This window comes from Corythoichthys intestinalis, chromosome 2, assembly GCF_030265065.1.
Source record: "Corythoichthys intestinalis isolate RoL2023-P3 chromosome 2, ASM3026506v1, whole genome shotgun sequence".
Taxonomy (NCBI): Eukaryota; Metazoa; Chordata; class Actinopteri; order Syngnathiformes; family Syngnathidae; genus Corythoichthys; species Corythoichthys intestinalis.
Genome location: NC_080396.1, coordinates 39,973,156 through 39,991,438, shown reverse-complemented (window position 1 = coordinate 39,991,438; position 18,283 = coordinate 39,973,156). Strand labels below are relative to the sequence as shown.

The window sequence follows — 18,283 nt, the reverse complement described above, 5'->3', positions numbered from 1 at the left end:
GCCAGGCCTGCAGCGGAGCTCGAAGGCGAACGTCTGGTGGCCTGGCCTATATCCATGGGGCCCGGCCTGAGGTAACATGGCCTGTTAAGGTTTACCCTGGTAGACGAGAGGGTAGCCTCCCTCCGCCTTCGGGTGGGGGGACGGGTCCTGACTGTTGTTTGTGCTTATGCACCGAAGTGCAGTTCAGAGTACCCTCCCTTTTTGGAATCCTTGGAGGGTGTGCTGGAGTGCGCTCCCTCTGGGGATTCCCTCGTTCTTTGGGGGGACATCAACGCTCACATGGGTAGTGACAATGAGACCTGGAGGGGGGTGATTGGGGGGAACGTCCTCGCCCCCGATCAGAACCTGACTGGTGTTCTGTTATTGGACTTCTGTGCTCATCCTGGATTGTCCATAACGACCACCATGTTCAAACATGGGGGTGTCCATATGTGCACTTGGCATCAAGACACCCTAGGCTGCAGTTCGATGATCGACTTTGTAGTCGTGTCATCGGATTTGCGGCCGCATGTTTTGGACACTCGGGTGAAGACAGGAGCGGAGGTGTCAACTGATCACTACCTGGTGGTGTGTCGGCTCCGATGGTGGGACAAGATGCTGGCTAGATCTGGAAGACCCAAACATATTGTGAGAGTCTGCTGTTGTGGCGGCAATTCACCACTGGTAGGTGTTCAGGGCATGACAGGGCATGGTAGGTTGTGTGATAGTAGAAGTTTTATATGATTGATGAGATGATTAAGAGTTTCCTGTGCCACTCAGGCTATGAGTCAAAACAATGCGACTGAATTCAAAATCCAACATTGTGCGACCGTTCATGTCCTGCCCTTTTCCAAATGAAGATAGTCCACGTCTGTTTTGGCTTAACGTATGCGCATCAATTATCCTTAGGGGCGTATTTTCAAGCATCTTTCTGCCAACTACCGACACATCTGATCACATTTGCAAAGGACCCAATTGCAATGAGTCATAAGACAGAAGCTGTAAGTGCACTTATACAACACAAATCAACCTAAATGGTAACATAGGTAGTCTACAGAACGAAAATGCACAGCCACCCATTAACAAGATTCCTTATGTGTGTTGTGGCTGGAAATACAAAAAGTAGCTGTTTGGTGTTAGATACAGTCCCTACATGTGTCAAAAAGAGAAATGAAAGAGAGAAAAAGAGACAAGAGAAGCTTTTCTCAGAATCAACAACCCAGAATGAGGAGTCTAAAAAAAAAGAGATAGGCCCGCCTCACTTCCTGTTTTGAAACGTTAACCAACCGCTATGATGAGTTATCGGAAGCATGTGGTCTTAACCAGTGCAGCCCCTCAACCCCCATCCATTTCATTTATATGTCAAACTGTCTTTTAGCATAAGTGAAATGGCGATATCGAGAAGACCAAGTGGGTGTACAACGCGCTCACACACAAACCTTCATTCCTTCATCTGCATTGACTCGGCTGCCTTGAAGCAGATGGATGTAGAAAGGCTCATTTATGGACCAAAGAGAGGTGGTGTTCTGCTGGAAGAGCAAGTCAGAGGAGGACATTTATTCCCTCATGTCCAAGGTTAAATATAATGTTGCATCAAAAACACACTTTTGGTGTCGCTACATTTATGTTTACAAATTTGTGAGATGACAGACATTTAACTAATTCTGCCTCCTAAACAACCATCAACCAATCATGCGTTCTAGAGACCGTTGTTAAGTGAACATGATCGGACCAACTCTTGGATGCTCCGTTGTCTAATTGATTGATCTTGTGGTTTTGAGATTACCAACTGCCATAAAACTATATGGAAGAAGATGAAAACGATTAACACGCCTTGGACATCCAAAATGGTGAAGCGTTGAACCTATGGAATATCTAAATCGGACACCAGATACCCCAGAAGTATTCACCTATGAATGTCGAAGACCTCCAATTTGGCCAAACTCAAAATTGTCCTATATGCATGTGTGATACATCATTGGAAAGCTAAAAATCTCAATTTTCTGGGGGAAGAAAAATTTTGAACAGGAGGGCGTTTAAAAAAAAGAATTTTTTTTTAAACAGCAAAGCCCTAACTGGAGGCGAGAGCATAAGAGAGCATAATTAAGGACACCACGATTTTAACGAGATCAATTTTAACGAGATATTATCGCGCACATACCTCTTTTTGATCCCAAAATTTCATGTAGCATGTATGAGTGTGACGACACAGCTGTGAATGGCATGAGCTGGATTTTGGGGGGATTTCATGGGTGAAACATGGTCATATACTGTAACAAGGTTCGCGATGCAGAAATCGCAAACATGCAGGAGGGGTCGAGATTTTGTTTTTCATGTATTTGCCCTTTTAAACTTTTTTTTTTTTTTGTTTGGATCGATTATTTATCATCTAAAATATTAGGGGAAATGCGACGGGAACAAAAAAATACAATTAAGCGATAGTTATGAGGTAGATATCTGTGACCTTTCTACAGACATTTTTTTTTTTGTTATTGTGTCGTAATTTGTTTAAAAGTTTAAAATATGCGAGTGAATAAATATTTTAAAGTTGTTTTTTTAAAAGAAATACTAGACATCAATTAATGACTCTAAGCTAAAAATGACAGACATTTCGAATAATAAATGTAATCACTGAGCTTCTTCTTAGGGCTGGGTTGAAACAAAAGCAGTTGCGCGACGTCTATAAACGGGGGTTTCTAGGGTAAAACGGACAAATTAAAAATAGTTTGAGGGCTTAATGCGCCGTGACTCCACTATTGCAGCATATAGACATAATGTTCTATCAAACACAACAGTTGTTTTGGCTTAAAATACAGCTGTTTATTTTAAAGAGGGGTGCAGGAGCAGAAACTGCTTTTTCAGACTTTTCCCTGTTTTCTGCCATATATATTTAAATGTACATAGTTAATTATGTTGTGAGAGCAACATATGTGGTTTTGCAACCCTCCCCCCACTGTTAAGGTAGATGGCTGGAGGTTGTCTACTTGAAAAGTGTATCTTGGAGCAAAAAACATTGAGCGCCCCTGGATTAAAGAGTCTGGACATACGGCATCACTCCCAGCTAAACGTATCAAAAATGAACAAGCACACATCCGTGTTTTCTTAAATTAAGCTAATGCCAGTGGCTAACTAGTGAGCTGTCATGCCTAACTTGCATGTAGAGGAGTGCACATTCATAAAACTGTATATAAAAGTTATAGCTACTGTTATTGAATATTATATCTTACTAGGATGTCATTGCTATAATGTCTAAGTATAGCTGTTTCATTGGCTAAAGTTAGTTCACGTCATGTCTTCGTTCGCAGGTAATCAGTTCTCTGAGTGTGCTAACATGAAAGTGATCCTTCCTCTTTTTAAGTAAACATTGCGTCCTAATAAATACCTTGAACATATTGGTTTTATTTTTCATGTACCCTTTTGTGAAGATACCTTAATACCCCAATCCTTTGCTTTGCTATAAGTTATGTGTTAAACCTGTATGCTTTTGCCTCGATAGCTAGCTACATTTTTAAAAATATTTTCAACATAAGCTGCTGCATATGTAAACCCTTTTCCCTCATTCTGGAGGATGTTGCACTGGTATTGCACTTGAAACACTCTGGTATACGTCTGCCTGCAGTGGCTTCTGCCATTGGACTCACGAAGCTTAATGGCCTAGCAACCGTATTCGGGGGGGGGGGGGCAAAATTCAACTGAAGTGAAATTAATTTGAACACAATAATTTGCCTTGAAATCATTACTGTGTAGACCTATTTGTGTTAAATTTGTATGATAGACTACCGACTTGTTATGCAATTATACTTCGATGTTGACTCTGTATGTTCATTTTGCCAGTTTTCACATTGTGCTTTGCTTTGATGGTTGCATGTGTGTAGCTGGTTATAGTTGATATTAACATTAATTTTGTAAAGAACCACAAAAATTGTGGGATTTACAACGATGCTGTTGGAAGAGAAATCGAAATTAAAAGAAAAAACAACATCCAACTGCTAGAAAGAGTTTTTTTTCTTTTTTTGGATATACAAGTATGACTGTATTCTTCTTCCACATAATATAGCTAGAGTAGGGGTGGGCAAACCTTGAGGACTTTTTATAACTAACAGACAGGTCAAGTAGCTTGTAGCGACGGAGAGGGAAAAAAAGTAAAAATACAGTACTGGTCAAAAGTTTGGACACACCTTCTCAAATGTATGTTTTCTTTATTTTTATGACTATTTACATTGAAGGTATCAATCTATGAATGAATACATGTGGAATCATGTACTTAACAATAAAAGGCGAAACATGTGAAATCATGTTTTATATTCTAGTTTCTTCAAAGTACTCCCCCTGCTTTGATTACTTTTTTGAACCACTCTCTGCATTTTCTCGATGAGATAGTCACCTAAAATAGTTTTCACTTCACAGGTATGCCTTATCAGGTTTAATTAGTGGAATTTATCAATGGGGTTGGGGCCATCATTTGTGTTGCATTGAATGAGGTGTCCAAATTTTTGGTAGAAGCTCTACATATGTAAAATATGTAGAGCTTAGACCCTACTCCTATTTTGTTTTTTTAAATAAAAAGTTTTAAATTTCAATTGGGAAAGTTAGTTTTTTTTTTAATAACACCAACAGAACGGTGTAACAACAATTATCTAATAACTTTATGAACATTTAAAGCTTATCTTATTTGACAGATAATTATATTTTGTTGTAATTATTCAAGAAGATGATCACAATATAATTCTCTTGATAATTCAAGAGAATTATTGAAGAAGATGATCCATGCAACAACATGCAGCATTAAAGGATTCGTGGTAGCGTTCCGTAAAGAACAGGGTCCACACTTTGCACACCCCTTGCTCCTCTGTGTCTTCAACTGATGTCAAAGCAAGACATCAAATGTCAATTATTTACACTGTGACGCACAGCACGTTTCAAGTGTGCCAAAGTCCGTGATGTCCCGGTGGAACAACTATAATGACGACCGGAAGAGTCAGAGGAGTGTTTGCGAAAGACACCAAATATACACTGACCTCTTACCTTCTTGAGTGGCAAAGGAGGAGGTCTGGACAAGGAGCGACTCTTGCACACCTGACTACACATCCTCCCATGCTCTTCCTGATACTTGCTGATAGTGGAGTGGTGCACCAAGGTGAGATGAGGAGTTTGGCTAGCTCTCAAACAGGAAAATATGTACTAAGATAAAAGAAAAGACAAAGACAGCCGTGACTTTGCATGGAGAGAGAGGGAGCTGAGATTGGCACATGACTAATACAAAAAAAACATAATATAACAACATAAGCGGGTCTTACTGTCTGGTCTAATTTTAAGGGCAAAGCATCTTCACTTGTTTAGCTGGAAAACAATTTGAAACTTTCAGTGGGAATCAAGTGAAATACTTTTTCCTTTTTTCGTGGATACAGTCATTAGGAATTGATGGGAACCTAAACTTCAACAAATATATCAACCAAACAATCACACACCAAAACCCCGGGATTCTGATCAAGAGGTTTAGGTTAGGATTGTCACCTAAACATAGATAGTACAGCCGGAGTGGTCATTACGTCGATTATGATCTACCAGTCGATTGCAATGCTAGTGTGGGTAGATCATGGCAAAATAAATAAACAAATTGAATTAAAAACAAACATTATATATTTATATTAGGGCAGCAGCTATCGATTATTTTAGTAGTCGATTAATCGATGAATTAGTCAGCTCGAATAATCGAGTAATTGGATAAGGAACATAAAAAATTAAAATACCTGAGCTGAGCCTCAAACGGTAGGAGAAAAAGATCCAATTGGCTAACTTACATAGCAAAAGTCTGCTAACTTAAATGCTACAAAATGCTAAAGTTATTTTTTAATTATTCATTTTTTCACAATGCTCTTAACAAATGGTTCAGACACATATTCCCACAAAAAATGGTTAAATATACCTATAGACTAAATTAGAAATACATTAAAAAAAACATTAGTGCAAACAAAAACCCAGCTTATATTGGTCTTAACAGGGAGCAGCTGGATTCAGCCTTGTAACATGAGGCTGACTAGGGGGCAGTGAATCCACCCAAATCAATAAAACTAGATGCAAACACTTTCAAAACAAACCATTACAACAGCACTTTAATTAAACAAATACTCGAAGCAGCAAAATTTAATTCGAATCTTTTTTTCTAATCAAATGCTCGAGTTAATCGATTAATAATTGCAGCACTAACATAAATATATATTTTTTTTGGGGGGGGGGGGGGAATGCATAAGTGTACATAATTCCTTATGTTGTGTGTGCAACATGTGGTTCTGCACTCCATAAATTGTAAACATCAAGATCATTTTTACTTGGTCATTTCATCCGTAGCTCGTAACATACATTGCTGCTGAGCTTTCTAGCTCCCTCCCCCCGGAATTAATTTTATTCTAGAGGTTCACAATCAGTGAACCTTAGAGTGCAGGTTAACTTCTGATCGAAGAGCTGTTTGTTTGCAGCTTAGGCTAATGCAGTCCAAATCTTGTTAGGACTTGAATAGATGTTTCCTGCAGTGCTACCAACTAGACTGATATGAGTCATGCCTGCAGGTAGCATCACTGGACCAAACCTTGAATGACTCACAGTTTTAACTGTTCCGATGCTAAGAAACAAGGGTGTATGTTTGCATCGGGACGGTGGGGACATAACACTACCAACTTTTTAGGATGCTGAAATTATCCCCACCAACTTTTAAGCAACCTTATTTGCATTATGACTTTAGTTATATAGTTCGTTTAGATTGTCTTCCTATATGTTGTGATGATAGAATTGATCCCACCATTATTAAGTGAATTACAGTACTTTCATTATGTTGAGACTTACAATGACCCCTTTTCACTCGCTGAATGTGCCAGTCCATTTTTTCCCCTCACACCCACATTTGATTGGCTCATGACTTGACTCAACTCACAATGAAAACGATAACTTTCGACTTGGCCTGCAGCTGGACACCTCTGGCTTTTTAACACATTAACTTAAAAAAGACTAATCGCTCAAACTATCTGCGTTACAGAGTTCAAATGCCATTTCATTTTGTGTCACAGTAAAAAACTGGCTGGCAGTCCGTACGAACTTGTGTATAAAACATGAAGTATGTCATTTTCTCTGTTTAAGCATTTTCTTTTTTTTGTAATAATTTTTATGAAATTTGTGATTTCCGTTAGATTCTTTGAGCAATCATTTTTAACATGAAGGTCAAGCTACCCAATTACTTTGTGTTTTGTCATAGCTAATGACTTGTTGTAGAATAGCTAGCAGTAAGACTGGCTCTTGTCTTAGTTTGGTATTCACACTTTAAAGCTACTCTCTATTAGAGTCAGTAAAAAGTCAATTTTATTTTATTATTTTATTTTATTATTATTAAAAAAAATAATAAAAAAAAAAAACCACACCAAAATCAAACAATCAATAACTACACTTAATGTATCAGCCAAGCTAACAGTGTATGTGCCTGAACGAACCTTGAAGCTGCTTTGGGGCAATAGTAGGCTATAACTTGAGTGCTGGGATAAAGCTCACATATGGCAACAACAGAAGACAACCAGGTTAACATAAAAACATCGCGAATGCAGATGCTCAATTTCATAACGTATTGCACCATGTTGCCACATCGCTTTGCAAATCTGGATAGTCTGTGTGGGTTGAATAAAAGGTACAGTATTGGCAGGGGTGAAAGTGGCTAGAATTTCTTGTCAGACCTCCCTGTCATGAAGGTCGCCACAGAGCCAGAATTTTATTTATTTTTTTGGTTGGGGGTCAAAGACCACTGAAATGCAGATAAAACTGCTTTTGGCACATGTTATTCCTTTAACACATACAAACAAAATAACTGATTCTTATTCAAAATGGTATTTTTTTAACACACATAAGTAACACACATTCACAAAATTTAGTACAAATGACTTATATTGTGCACAGTGAAATGGATATTATTTTGAAGATCGCGCAAACATTTACTTTTTTAAATTATAACGAAATAAATAAGTATCCTAACATAAAAAAAAAAGAAAGAAAAAAAAGTCCAAAGTGAAAATTGACATGAAAGATGTTCTGAACCTCCCCAGCAGAGCAAATAAAATAAAATAAGCTCCTTCAACTCTTTCGTTTCTCTTAAAGATCTGATCAATTTTCTGTTGCATTGCCATTCTGTATTGCATCAATTCAAGAGGCTTGTTCTTTTTTTCACATCTTTTTTTGCTGTTGCTTGTTCTTTTTTTCACTTTTTTTTTTGCTGTTCCAGAAGACGTGTATTTGAACGTCCTGATCACATGTTAGTATGTCAGCCAATTGAATAGACAACTGTATCCAGGTCAGTTTGCTTTGCTGCGCGCATGCGTGCATGCGCACATCGACGCGACTGTCAGACTTAGATATTTGCAGCAGCTGGGGAAAGCTCCGTGCCGTCCGTGGAAGAAATAAATAATAAATATCGGTGGAAAGAGATGACGCTACACAAGCACTTGTTCGTTGTTAACACTTGTGTAAGTAAATCTGACGTAGGTTGTTTTCTTCTTGGAGATGAGATACATGTGGCAGCCTGGCAGTTTATTAATTTTTTTATTTACATAGGGTTTTGACAGTTGCCGTAATATTTTTGGGATCAACGCACTGTTCTGTCCCGTTCCGGCCTTGAATCTTATACTGCAACGGCGTTCCAGACCATTCCGGCCCACTTCCACCCCTCGGTATTGGTCATATATGTGTGTTTGTCTAGTAAACGAACTACAAGGAAAATAATATGATTTACTATAATGTGTCAAGGTAGGTACGTCTTTTGCATTTATAAATACTGCTACCTGCAAACAGTATGTCACAATGTATCTCAAAAAATGGTCACGGGTTTTTCAAATATTGTGATGATATGATATTGATATTATATCAATTGATAAAGTGAGAGGTCACCACAGAAACCTGAGAGATGCTCATCCCTATGTTATTTTAAGACTACATTATTACACACTGTTGTTTCAATTCAACTGATTTTGGAGGGGTTTAAAAACATACCGAGCAACATGAACATGAGGAACTCACTTTAAACTGACACAGGGGATGTGTCCCATAGATGAATTCCCACCTTCCGTTAACCTGTAAAACGTAGTCCTCAGGCTCTTGCTGCAGGGAGCGGAAGACAGTGGCCTTCTTCTTAAGGGCACTTCTCATTAGAGCCATGGGGAGGTCTTTTAGCTCCTGCTGCACCATGAAGCTTTCCTGCCACACATTTACAATGGTGTCTGACTCGTCAGTTAGATTTTGAAGAGTTCCAAATTGGTGTTTTTTTGGTGTGGGAGGTAAATTAGCAAAGATGAAAGAGACAGAGAGAAAACAGAACCAGAGAGAAACATCAACTCAAAAATGTATTTTTTCTATGAGCACTGACAGGCATCAATAGTTTCTGCCTCATCATGACCTAAACTATAGACTTTATTATTTCATGTGAACTCACGTCACAGGCCTCAAACTTGATGTTAATGAAGATCTTGGTGTTTTGTGACTTGCCGCACATCGGCAGGTAGCAGCATGGCTCCAGGTCACATGGGAACATGTATGCCATCCACTGTTGCCATGGTGACGCCTGCCGTAGCTGAGCCTTTTCCTCGCAGAACGCTCGTATCTTGGTCCTAAACTCACTCACCTCGTGGTTTTTCTGGGCCTCAAACTCATGCAGGCCTGAAAACAACAAATGCATTCATAATGAGAAGTCGAGTCTGGGAAGCTGGAAACTTAGTTGATCATGTGTTTTAAGGTTTGTTTTAATTTTCCTTAGTTTCATCATAAAACACAAAGAATCAACATCAAGCAAAACACTTTTTATTTCCTCTAGGGAGTGATGTGCCAGGGCAGCAGCATCTCAACTGCTGACAGGGCCAAATTGGACAGCCTGATAAAAAAAAAAAAAAAAGGCCAGCTTCGTGACTCCCACCCAATATGGAACACCATCAAATCACTCAGCATTTCCTCCCATGACAGACTGCTCCACACCAGTGCAGGCCAACTATTTATCGATATATATATTGTATATTTTTTCTACATACAACACTGCCTCTTCTTCTCTTCTTAAATAATGACGTACAAACAGTAGATGCGGATTTGGAATGATTTTTACTGTTATTGTAAAGCAAAGTTTAGCTACTCACTCTTGACACTAGACAATATAACTACATGTTTAAAAACAAAGTAGAGCTGCTGTAAAACAGACTGGAGAAGAAAGTCATTCTGCCATATTGTTAGCCTAACAGCATAATTGTCTGAATCATATTTTTCCAAACTGATATTTATGTTTAATGTTACTCTTCTATCACTGGTGCATCATCCTTCCTTACTGCTTTTCTCCAAAACCAATCAGAACTGTTCAAAAACACTCTGTGTCTTGGTCATCAAAATATCGATATGCTTGCAAAAAAAAAAAAAAAAAATTAGAAAATGTCAGAATATGGATTCAGCAGTTATGCTATTAGTCTAAAAAAAATTCAGAAAATGTCAGAATATGGGTTCGGCAATTATGCTATTAGTCTAATGATATAATTGCCATATATACCAATGTCAAATAAACAATACCACTTACTGATAAAAAAAAAATCACAAATGCATGTCTTTTTCTGAATGGTGTCAAACCGTATTATAAGTACTGTATCCAGTAATTAACTGATTCACAGTGTGGCGAAAGTTCTAGACCCACCTGCAAGTAATGAAAATTTGCAATGTAGGGACCTTATAGTTAAGATAAATAGTTTTACACCATCCATTTTCAAGCATATTTTAAGTATATTGGGACGCACACATCCACAAACATGATACGCATAATTCATAATTCAAAAGGTGGGATTTCATGTGGTTTTGTGTGAGTATCTGGGCATAAGCCCTTATTTTACCCATAGAGTGGGAAGAAAAAGTTTGGGCAACGCTAATTTTTAATTTTCTTTTTTATAAATAATTGGTTGTGTGGGTCATCAACTTAAATGTATAAAACAACAGAAAAACACATTAATGTATGAGAGGTCAAAAACATTTTGTAGGATTTACGGAAAGTGCGATAAACAAAAGAAGCCAGGTGCACCTCAAAACTTACATAACTATTTAATAGATTTTCCTTTTGCAAAAAATAACAGCCTATGAACGCTTTCTACAGCTTTTGGTTCAAGGTTGTCGTCAGGTTTTTAATCCTTTAATTTACAACTTGTGCTACACAACATGGCTTCTGTCCACCATAGGCGACGCCAACAACAACAGAACAGTCAAAGTGAAAGTATCATTTCCCACGCTTCCACACTGTTACATGGTGCATTCAGGAACAGCATGCAAAACACAACCGCCACATTAAAACTGTGAATCAAATGCAACTGCTTGGCGCAGCACAACAACATTTGGCCATGTTTGATCATCTGTCCTCTTACCATTGTTGATTTTGAATAGCGTTTGCACTCTGCTTCCAAGGATACACTGCATGTAGTGTCACAGCCTGGAGCATCACAGTACCACACTGTGACGCTGCACATAAAGTAGCGAACGCGCACCCTGCTCTGATTGCATTCACAAGCGAAGCAGGGTGCGCTTAAACAGACAGAGACCCATGATTTTTGAGAGGACCAGAGTTCGTTTGTTTGGTCCGAACTAGAGTTCAGAAGCGCGTTCACATTTACAAAACGAAGCGGACTAGCTCAGAAAAAGAAATCTGGTCCGTTTAAAACAGACCAAACAGTGCTAGTGTGAAAGCGCCCTAAGTTGCGAGTGGTAGCATTTCACTTCGATTATAAAAAGGGTCTCCTCTGTAAAGTTTAATACCATGGACATACTGCAACCCTCTCTGTATGCTTCTAGACGAAATATTTTCATTAAAACAAAACAAAAATAAACAGGTCTATTGCCTACTGTGGTAGTGCAAATCTAGAAATTTGAACGACCGCCACAATCCATAAATCGTTCGTTCACTCAGTCATTGTCACTGAGAGAATTTGACAGAGCCTTGGGTTGTCAGAGTTTTCCAAGGGGGCGTGGCTTCGTGATAGGTCTATTGCACATGTAGTATTTATTAAGGATTTAGTGTAGGTTATTGGGCTGTGGAACAAATTAATCGGATAATGATGTATTCTTATGGGAAAATTCCGCTCCTTTTGGAAACTCAAAAAGGCTCACGCCATTCCCCGGTGTAACAACAAAACACACCAATTGCGTCCGGACAAAGCCATTCGGTGTATATCAATTAGGAGCATAAAATACTGCGTGTAGTATAAAATAAACATTCTTTTTCGTGTCTTGTACACTTCAAATTGCTGATCCACACAACCAATTATTGATAAATGAAAATCTATAATAAATGAAAATCTTGACAATTATCAGTGGTGTCCAAACATTTTCATACCACTGTAGCTGCATCTTTTAATTTTTCTCGCAAGAAAAATGTACTGTACATTGCATTGGATGGCAACAATTAATCAAAACTACAGTAGATGGACACTGGCAGTGAAAGTGAGTGTTGCTGACCTTTGCCTATTAAAAAGCTGATTTGGCTGTTGGTGAGTTTCTCAACACGGTCACCCTCCCTGGCCACCAGTCTCAAAACGCCCATGAAGGGCTGCACATCACTTATACGCCTCGATTCCTCCTCCAGCTCCTCACTCTCACCCGTCTGCTTGATGCAAGTGAAGACATATGCGTCTGGATGACCAAGTGCTGAGAAAAGTGCCTCTTTTCTGGCATTTTCCCAAACCAGCTGAAAAACATAAATAAATCTCTCATTAATTCAGATACAAAATGAAATTACATCCCAGCATAGAATGGTAAAACCTAGAAATCATGCAAATAATATAGTGTACATCTTCGTGGCTGTGTGCAGCATATACATATATGAAAGAAGACTGACTGTCTTTGAGTTTAATCAAAGCAATATATTTAAAAACATCTGCTTGTACCTTGCATAGAAAAATAGAATTTTTAAAAAACATTTTCTAACATGATAGCCGGCACTGAATCCTAATCATCGATCTATTGTCGTGCATTTTCTGCAAAAAACAGGTTGAGCTTTATGGACATTATTATTGAAAAAAATTCTGTCGTAAAAATAAAAACACCTAGTAATAAGATTAAGAAAAAACTAAAAAAAAAGGAATTAATCAAACTGCAATGCATTTTCACACTGTATAAATGTGTAAGAAAATAAAGAGAAAGAAATACTTATTTAAACTTAAATACTCTTACAAATTCACACCAAAACACTGACAAGGAAATTCAATGAGCGACTCTTCGTCCCTGAAACTTTTGGAGCACTCACAAAAAAAAAAAAAAAAAAAAAAAACAAGAAGCGGCAAGCAATTATTATTTTTTTTAATCATCTTAAAAGCTTCCAAGAGTATCATTACTAAACACAGCTAAATGGAAGTGTCTTAGGTGGCAGAGTGGTTGGCATGGAAACAGCACATTCGCATTCATAAGGAGAGCGGCCAAGGAGAAATGCAACATCCAGAAAATCAAATGACATTTACTTGGAGATGATTCAGCTTATTTCATTCTTCGTAGACATTTTGGACGTACTTATGTGTGATGTTGGTACAATACTGTTATTCATGCTCATACCAACTTGATGCTCTTGATTGTGTCTTTATGAGACACTGGGAAGGTGAGGTAGATGCCAGTGGGCAACAGGAAGTCCATCCTGATGCCTTGGTCACACTCTCGCTCCCACTCCTCCTGCATCCCATGCTTCCCTGGGGGCATGGTGACGGTGACGCCCTCTCATTTACCGCCAGCTCCTCTGCCGCTGCTCACCGCAACACAAATGTACATACAGTATATGCTTAATACAGTGTGGGCACCATTAATGCATATACACAGTTTTATTGTCATATTATAACATTCAGTTTTGCAAATTTTTAAGAGAATGGTCATACAACATTGTGCCAAGAATTTCAAGAACACGGACAGTATCATAATAACCTGAACTTGCACTATGCTTTGGGGAAAGAGATACATAGGATATGGATCTTAGTTTAAGAAATTACGGGGTCGCTGTCACGAAGTGTGACACTGGACAACAATATTCATGAACAGTAGACATGTGCTGATTACCGGTTTCAAGGTATAACGTGGTATGAAAACGTCAAGGTTTCCGTCATATCGGCCCTAAGGTATTAGTTATTTTTTATGCCCCAAAAATACAAGGAGAAATCCCTCGCTTGCAGCTGTAAGGTTCTGCCCTCCCTCACCGATTGTTGCTCATTATCAGTGAGTCAGCTGTGCTACACGATGGCTGTAGGAGGTGAAACTCCTGAACTTTTTCCCCCCATCTGAAAAAACGAAATTGCAGGTATGGGAATACTTCGGCTACAAAAAAGTTACAGATGGCCGCGGCTTAGAGGAGGAGGGCCAATCAACATGTAAAACATGTTTGCGGAGGTTGGCTGCCGAGGAGGCAATACCTCCAATACAATTTCGCATTTATTCAAAATTTAAGGTTAGTAATCACTGTCAGGAACGTTTCCCACCAGCTACGGAAGTTAACTCCAGCATGTTTAGTGTGTCTAGCGGTGGTAAAACATTTGATGTTTTTTTTTCTCTCTGGCAATTGTGGGTATAGGGTCACCTTGCCTGGCCAGACTGTTCTCCCTGTATTTTTTAAACACCGGAAGAACAGTCTGGGACCCAGCTCCTCATTGGCCTCTCAAGCCCGAACAAAGGTTACCGTGCAATCAGTTGTTTATTTGCGTCACGTGTTCTTAACGAGCAACTTCACTCTTGCGCGTTGGAAGTTGTCTCCACAACAACACAGATGGCTAACGATAGAGCCGAGAATATGTTCATGTCCGCAGTAAATTCTGTTTTAAATGAACAAAAACAAATCGAGTCGCTAAAACCAACAGTCTGTCTCACGCTAGCCATGTTGAATAAACTTCTCCATTCTCTGCACTCCTCGTATGTTTATTTCGACGCGCTAGAGTTTCTTGTCGCTTTACCAACGTAACATCCGCCCGTTGCTGATTGGTCCACTCCGCTGTCTGTTTGCTGTGGCTTGCTCCTAAAGGACTGCATTTATTTAAATTTAATTATATGTATATATACCGTAATTTCCGGACTACACGCCGCTACTTTTTCCCCTCAGTTTGGGTCCTGCGGCGTGTGCAATGATGCGGCCAATTTGTGTATTTTTTTGACGGCCGCCAGGGGCGCTCGAGCATGGAATGTGGGAGTGAGACACGTGGAATATACGTGTCGAGGAAGACGCTAGTTTGCACTATTACCGGTAGTTTAACTGCGTCGTTTGTGTAAAATAGATGAGGACTTGCTCTTGATACAGCCAAACATAACTCCCGTTTTGTTTCTTGTTTTTTCTCTCTCATGGCAAAGACAAAGTGTTGTTATCAACCTATCTTTTGTTAATATTATTATTATTTTTTTTCCCCCTTTTTTTTTTCTCCTATCTACATCAAATGTGCCATGATAAAGACTATCTGATCTGTTATCTCAGATGTGGCTGAGAACTACTAAATCATGTCAATGTATTCCAAAGCTCAATAAAAAGATGTATACAAAAAAAAAACTTTGTGCGTCGTGCATGAATAGAGGTAGCGGACCCTCGTCTTTGTGCATGAGTAGAATTGGCAGACCTGCATCATGGAAAATGCTTGAAGAAATTAAATTGGCCATCCGAGTTGTATGAGAAGCTTTGATGACGAGCGGCGAGAGATCGTTTGCCAAGACTCGCCGCATGCGAAGAGCAGCTTTAGCACAGGTTTGCCGGGGGAGCCTGGCAGCGTAAAGCGCGAGGAGGACGGCACAGGCTGGGAGTGAATTTGCCTCATTATGGGAGACATTGAAGGCGACAGCGAAGGAGAGACTGAGTGAGTAGGTGCATGGCGAAGTGCATCTGAGCGTCTTCATATCCGACACTGAGGGTGAAGACTTCCATGGTTTGAATGCACAGGAGTAAAATGAAGATTGCTAACAAAGACTTTTATGTTTTTATTAACCAGCACAATTAGTGCTGCACCGCCATACTGATGCTATGTAACTTCTGTGCCGCTGCTATATAACTGCCGTGTTTGCCGGCGCTGTTTGGAACGAAAAGTTAAGGTGTGTTATTAAAATTTTGAAAACTGTGTATTTCTTTGTCAGTGTCTCTTGTTACTAAGTGGGCACACGCGGCTTATAGGCACGAGAGGCTTATATATGTACAAAATGGTTTTTCCTTTAAAAATGTACTGGGTGAGGCTTGTAATCAGGGGCGCCCAATAGTCCAGAAATTACGCTATATATAAATATATATATATATATATGTATATATAAACATGATACTTATGTTCCAATTTTTTAATATGTTTAAAAGAAATAAAAATCGTGTTCAATGGAAAAAAGTTTTTTTTTTTTTTTTAGTTTTTAAACCCAGATATCTCAAAGTAACACATTTTAGAGCTATGATTACAAGACCACAATACCGTGAAACCGTGATATTTTGGCTTAAGGTTATCATACCGTCAGAATATCATACCAGGCACATGATAGTGTATCATAAGTGATAGTGATAATATAGTTTTTACAACAAATCTTCAGTATACTATACAATTGCTTGATCATTTGAAAATTAACATCAATGACATACGATGACAATGTTGATATTTGATGGAGTTGTCTTGATAAAGATAGTTACGATCATGCGATTGAAAAAAAAATCAATGAACCATTACGATTTCTATGTAACAGATTTAGAAAAACATTGATTTTAGAAAAAAGAGACAACAACAATTAGTGATTAGTTTTTATTTAAAGGTAACGTTATTTCTTCATAATTGGCATGACATGACGTGTCATATACACACACACACACATATATATATATATATATATATATATATATATATATATATATATATATATATATATATATATATATATATATATATATATATATATATATAGCATAATATATAACACATATATGTGTGTGATATTTATGTAGCACCTAACTGTAACATTATTTAATTGGTATGATACAAATGTACTCCAATCGATAATGCAATATTCCCCGGTAATTTACTAATGAAAATAAAATCTGTTGAAAAACTGGTCAGCCACATTGACACAATGACCATCGATCAACTGTACGTATCAATGATGTCTGAAAATCATTGCAGTAACAAAAAACGGACAATTTTTATATTCAATACACTAAAGAATGAGAACGTGCATTTGGAAAATGATGGTTTGTTCTAAGCAAATCAATTACAATGTCAGCGCAGACATTAAGTAATTCTAGACTATTGATTTTGGTTAGGTGACACCTTGCAATGATGTGAGCCATATAAAGAACCTTGAATGGACAACGTATGCTAAAAGGAGATGCAATTGTGGTGAATATTATTATTATTTTACGAAGAAAACACCTAAACGGATAAATTGAATCTAGTATTCAATGACAGAAAGTGATGTCGAACGAGTGGAAAACACTTGCCTGAGAGCCCTTACACACCGGTCATTTCTTCGTGGGATTATCACGGAGAAGATGGAGGCTACTTAAGTGCCATCGAGGACATTAATCACACACCGTGTGGTGTTACATCCAATGTGCGGGGCTCACGCCAGCTGTGTGTGGGCGCCGCGTGGAAAGCGTCCACGCCTGGATGTGGCGCACACGCGGACTGAGCTGCTGTACTTTGCTATGTTAGTGCCATTGGCCAAGGGATCGTCTGCCAACTGACGAGCTGTCTCCACGCGAAAAGAAGCATGAACGCTTCGACACAACATTCAGCACATCCAAACTAAAAAATAAATAAATAAATACAACGAACTTTTTATTGAGGGGGAGAGGTGTCAAAAAATACAAGTATATTTTTTCAGTATTTGTTGGCAATGAACTAAAAGTTGGTTGTTAGCCCTGAAAAAAATCGTTTTTCCTCCCAAAAGGTCGCTTTACTCAACTGTATGAAATTATCAAGTGAAAAAGGGATGTCAATGCAAATGCCGAATCAAAATTTGGAGTTATACAGCACTCAATTTTATGATATTCGAGATGCACAAAAGTGTTTTCAAACGATAAAAAAGAGACAATGGAAATAACAATTATAAGAAAAAAAAATCAATTTCCCAAATACATCGTATGCATTGGTTATATAATAAAGCATATAAAGCAGGCCAAAATTGGTTAAATGTAGATAATATTATTGAACATACAGTAACTATTTAGCTTATATTGACGAGGTGCCCCCCAGTAAAAAATTGGACGTCTATTGTTGTCAAGGGCACTTGAACACAATCACTCACTGCCAGCCCTTACAGTTCATATATTTTTGACGTCTCCCACCGT

At 38.5% G+C, this 18,283-nt stretch overlaps 1 protein-coding gene across 5 annotated transcripts in view; it reads right to left on the bottom strand.

Annotated features, from left to right (window-relative positions):
* pik3cd (phosphatidylinositol-4,5-bisphosphate 3-kinase, catalytic subunit delta) overlaps positions 1 to 18,061 on the bottom strand; it is a 33,600-nt gene extending 15,539 nt beyond the window's left edge. The window contains exons 1-7 of one of the 5 annotated variants that reach the window (XM_057827467.1): positions 17,432 to 18,061; positions 13,564 to 13,747; positions 12,475 to 12,703; positions 9,440 to 9,663; positions 9,028 to 9,204; positions 5,005 to 5,160; positions 1,419 to 1,505 (exon numbers count right to left, since the gene is read on the bottom strand). In XM_057827467.1, coding sequence (XP_057683450.1) covers positions 1,419 to 1,505; positions 5,005 to 5,160; positions 9,028 to 9,204; positions 9,440 to 9,663; positions 12,475 to 12,703; positions 13,564 to 13,704 — 1,014 coding nt within the window. In that variant the 5' untranslated portion in view covers positions 13,705 to 13,747; positions 17,432 to 18,061. Of the gene's footprint in view, positions 1 to 1,418; positions 1,509 to 4,997; positions 5,161 to 9,027; positions 9,228 to 9,439; positions 9,664 to 12,474; positions 12,704 to 13,563; positions 13,748 to 17,431 lie in introns of those variants that run through there. The other 4 variants (XM_057827458.1, XM_057827476.1, XM_057827485.1 and 1 more) reach the window with 4 other exon arrangements.
* Between the last annotated feature and the right edge of the window lie 222 nt (positions 18,062 to 18,283).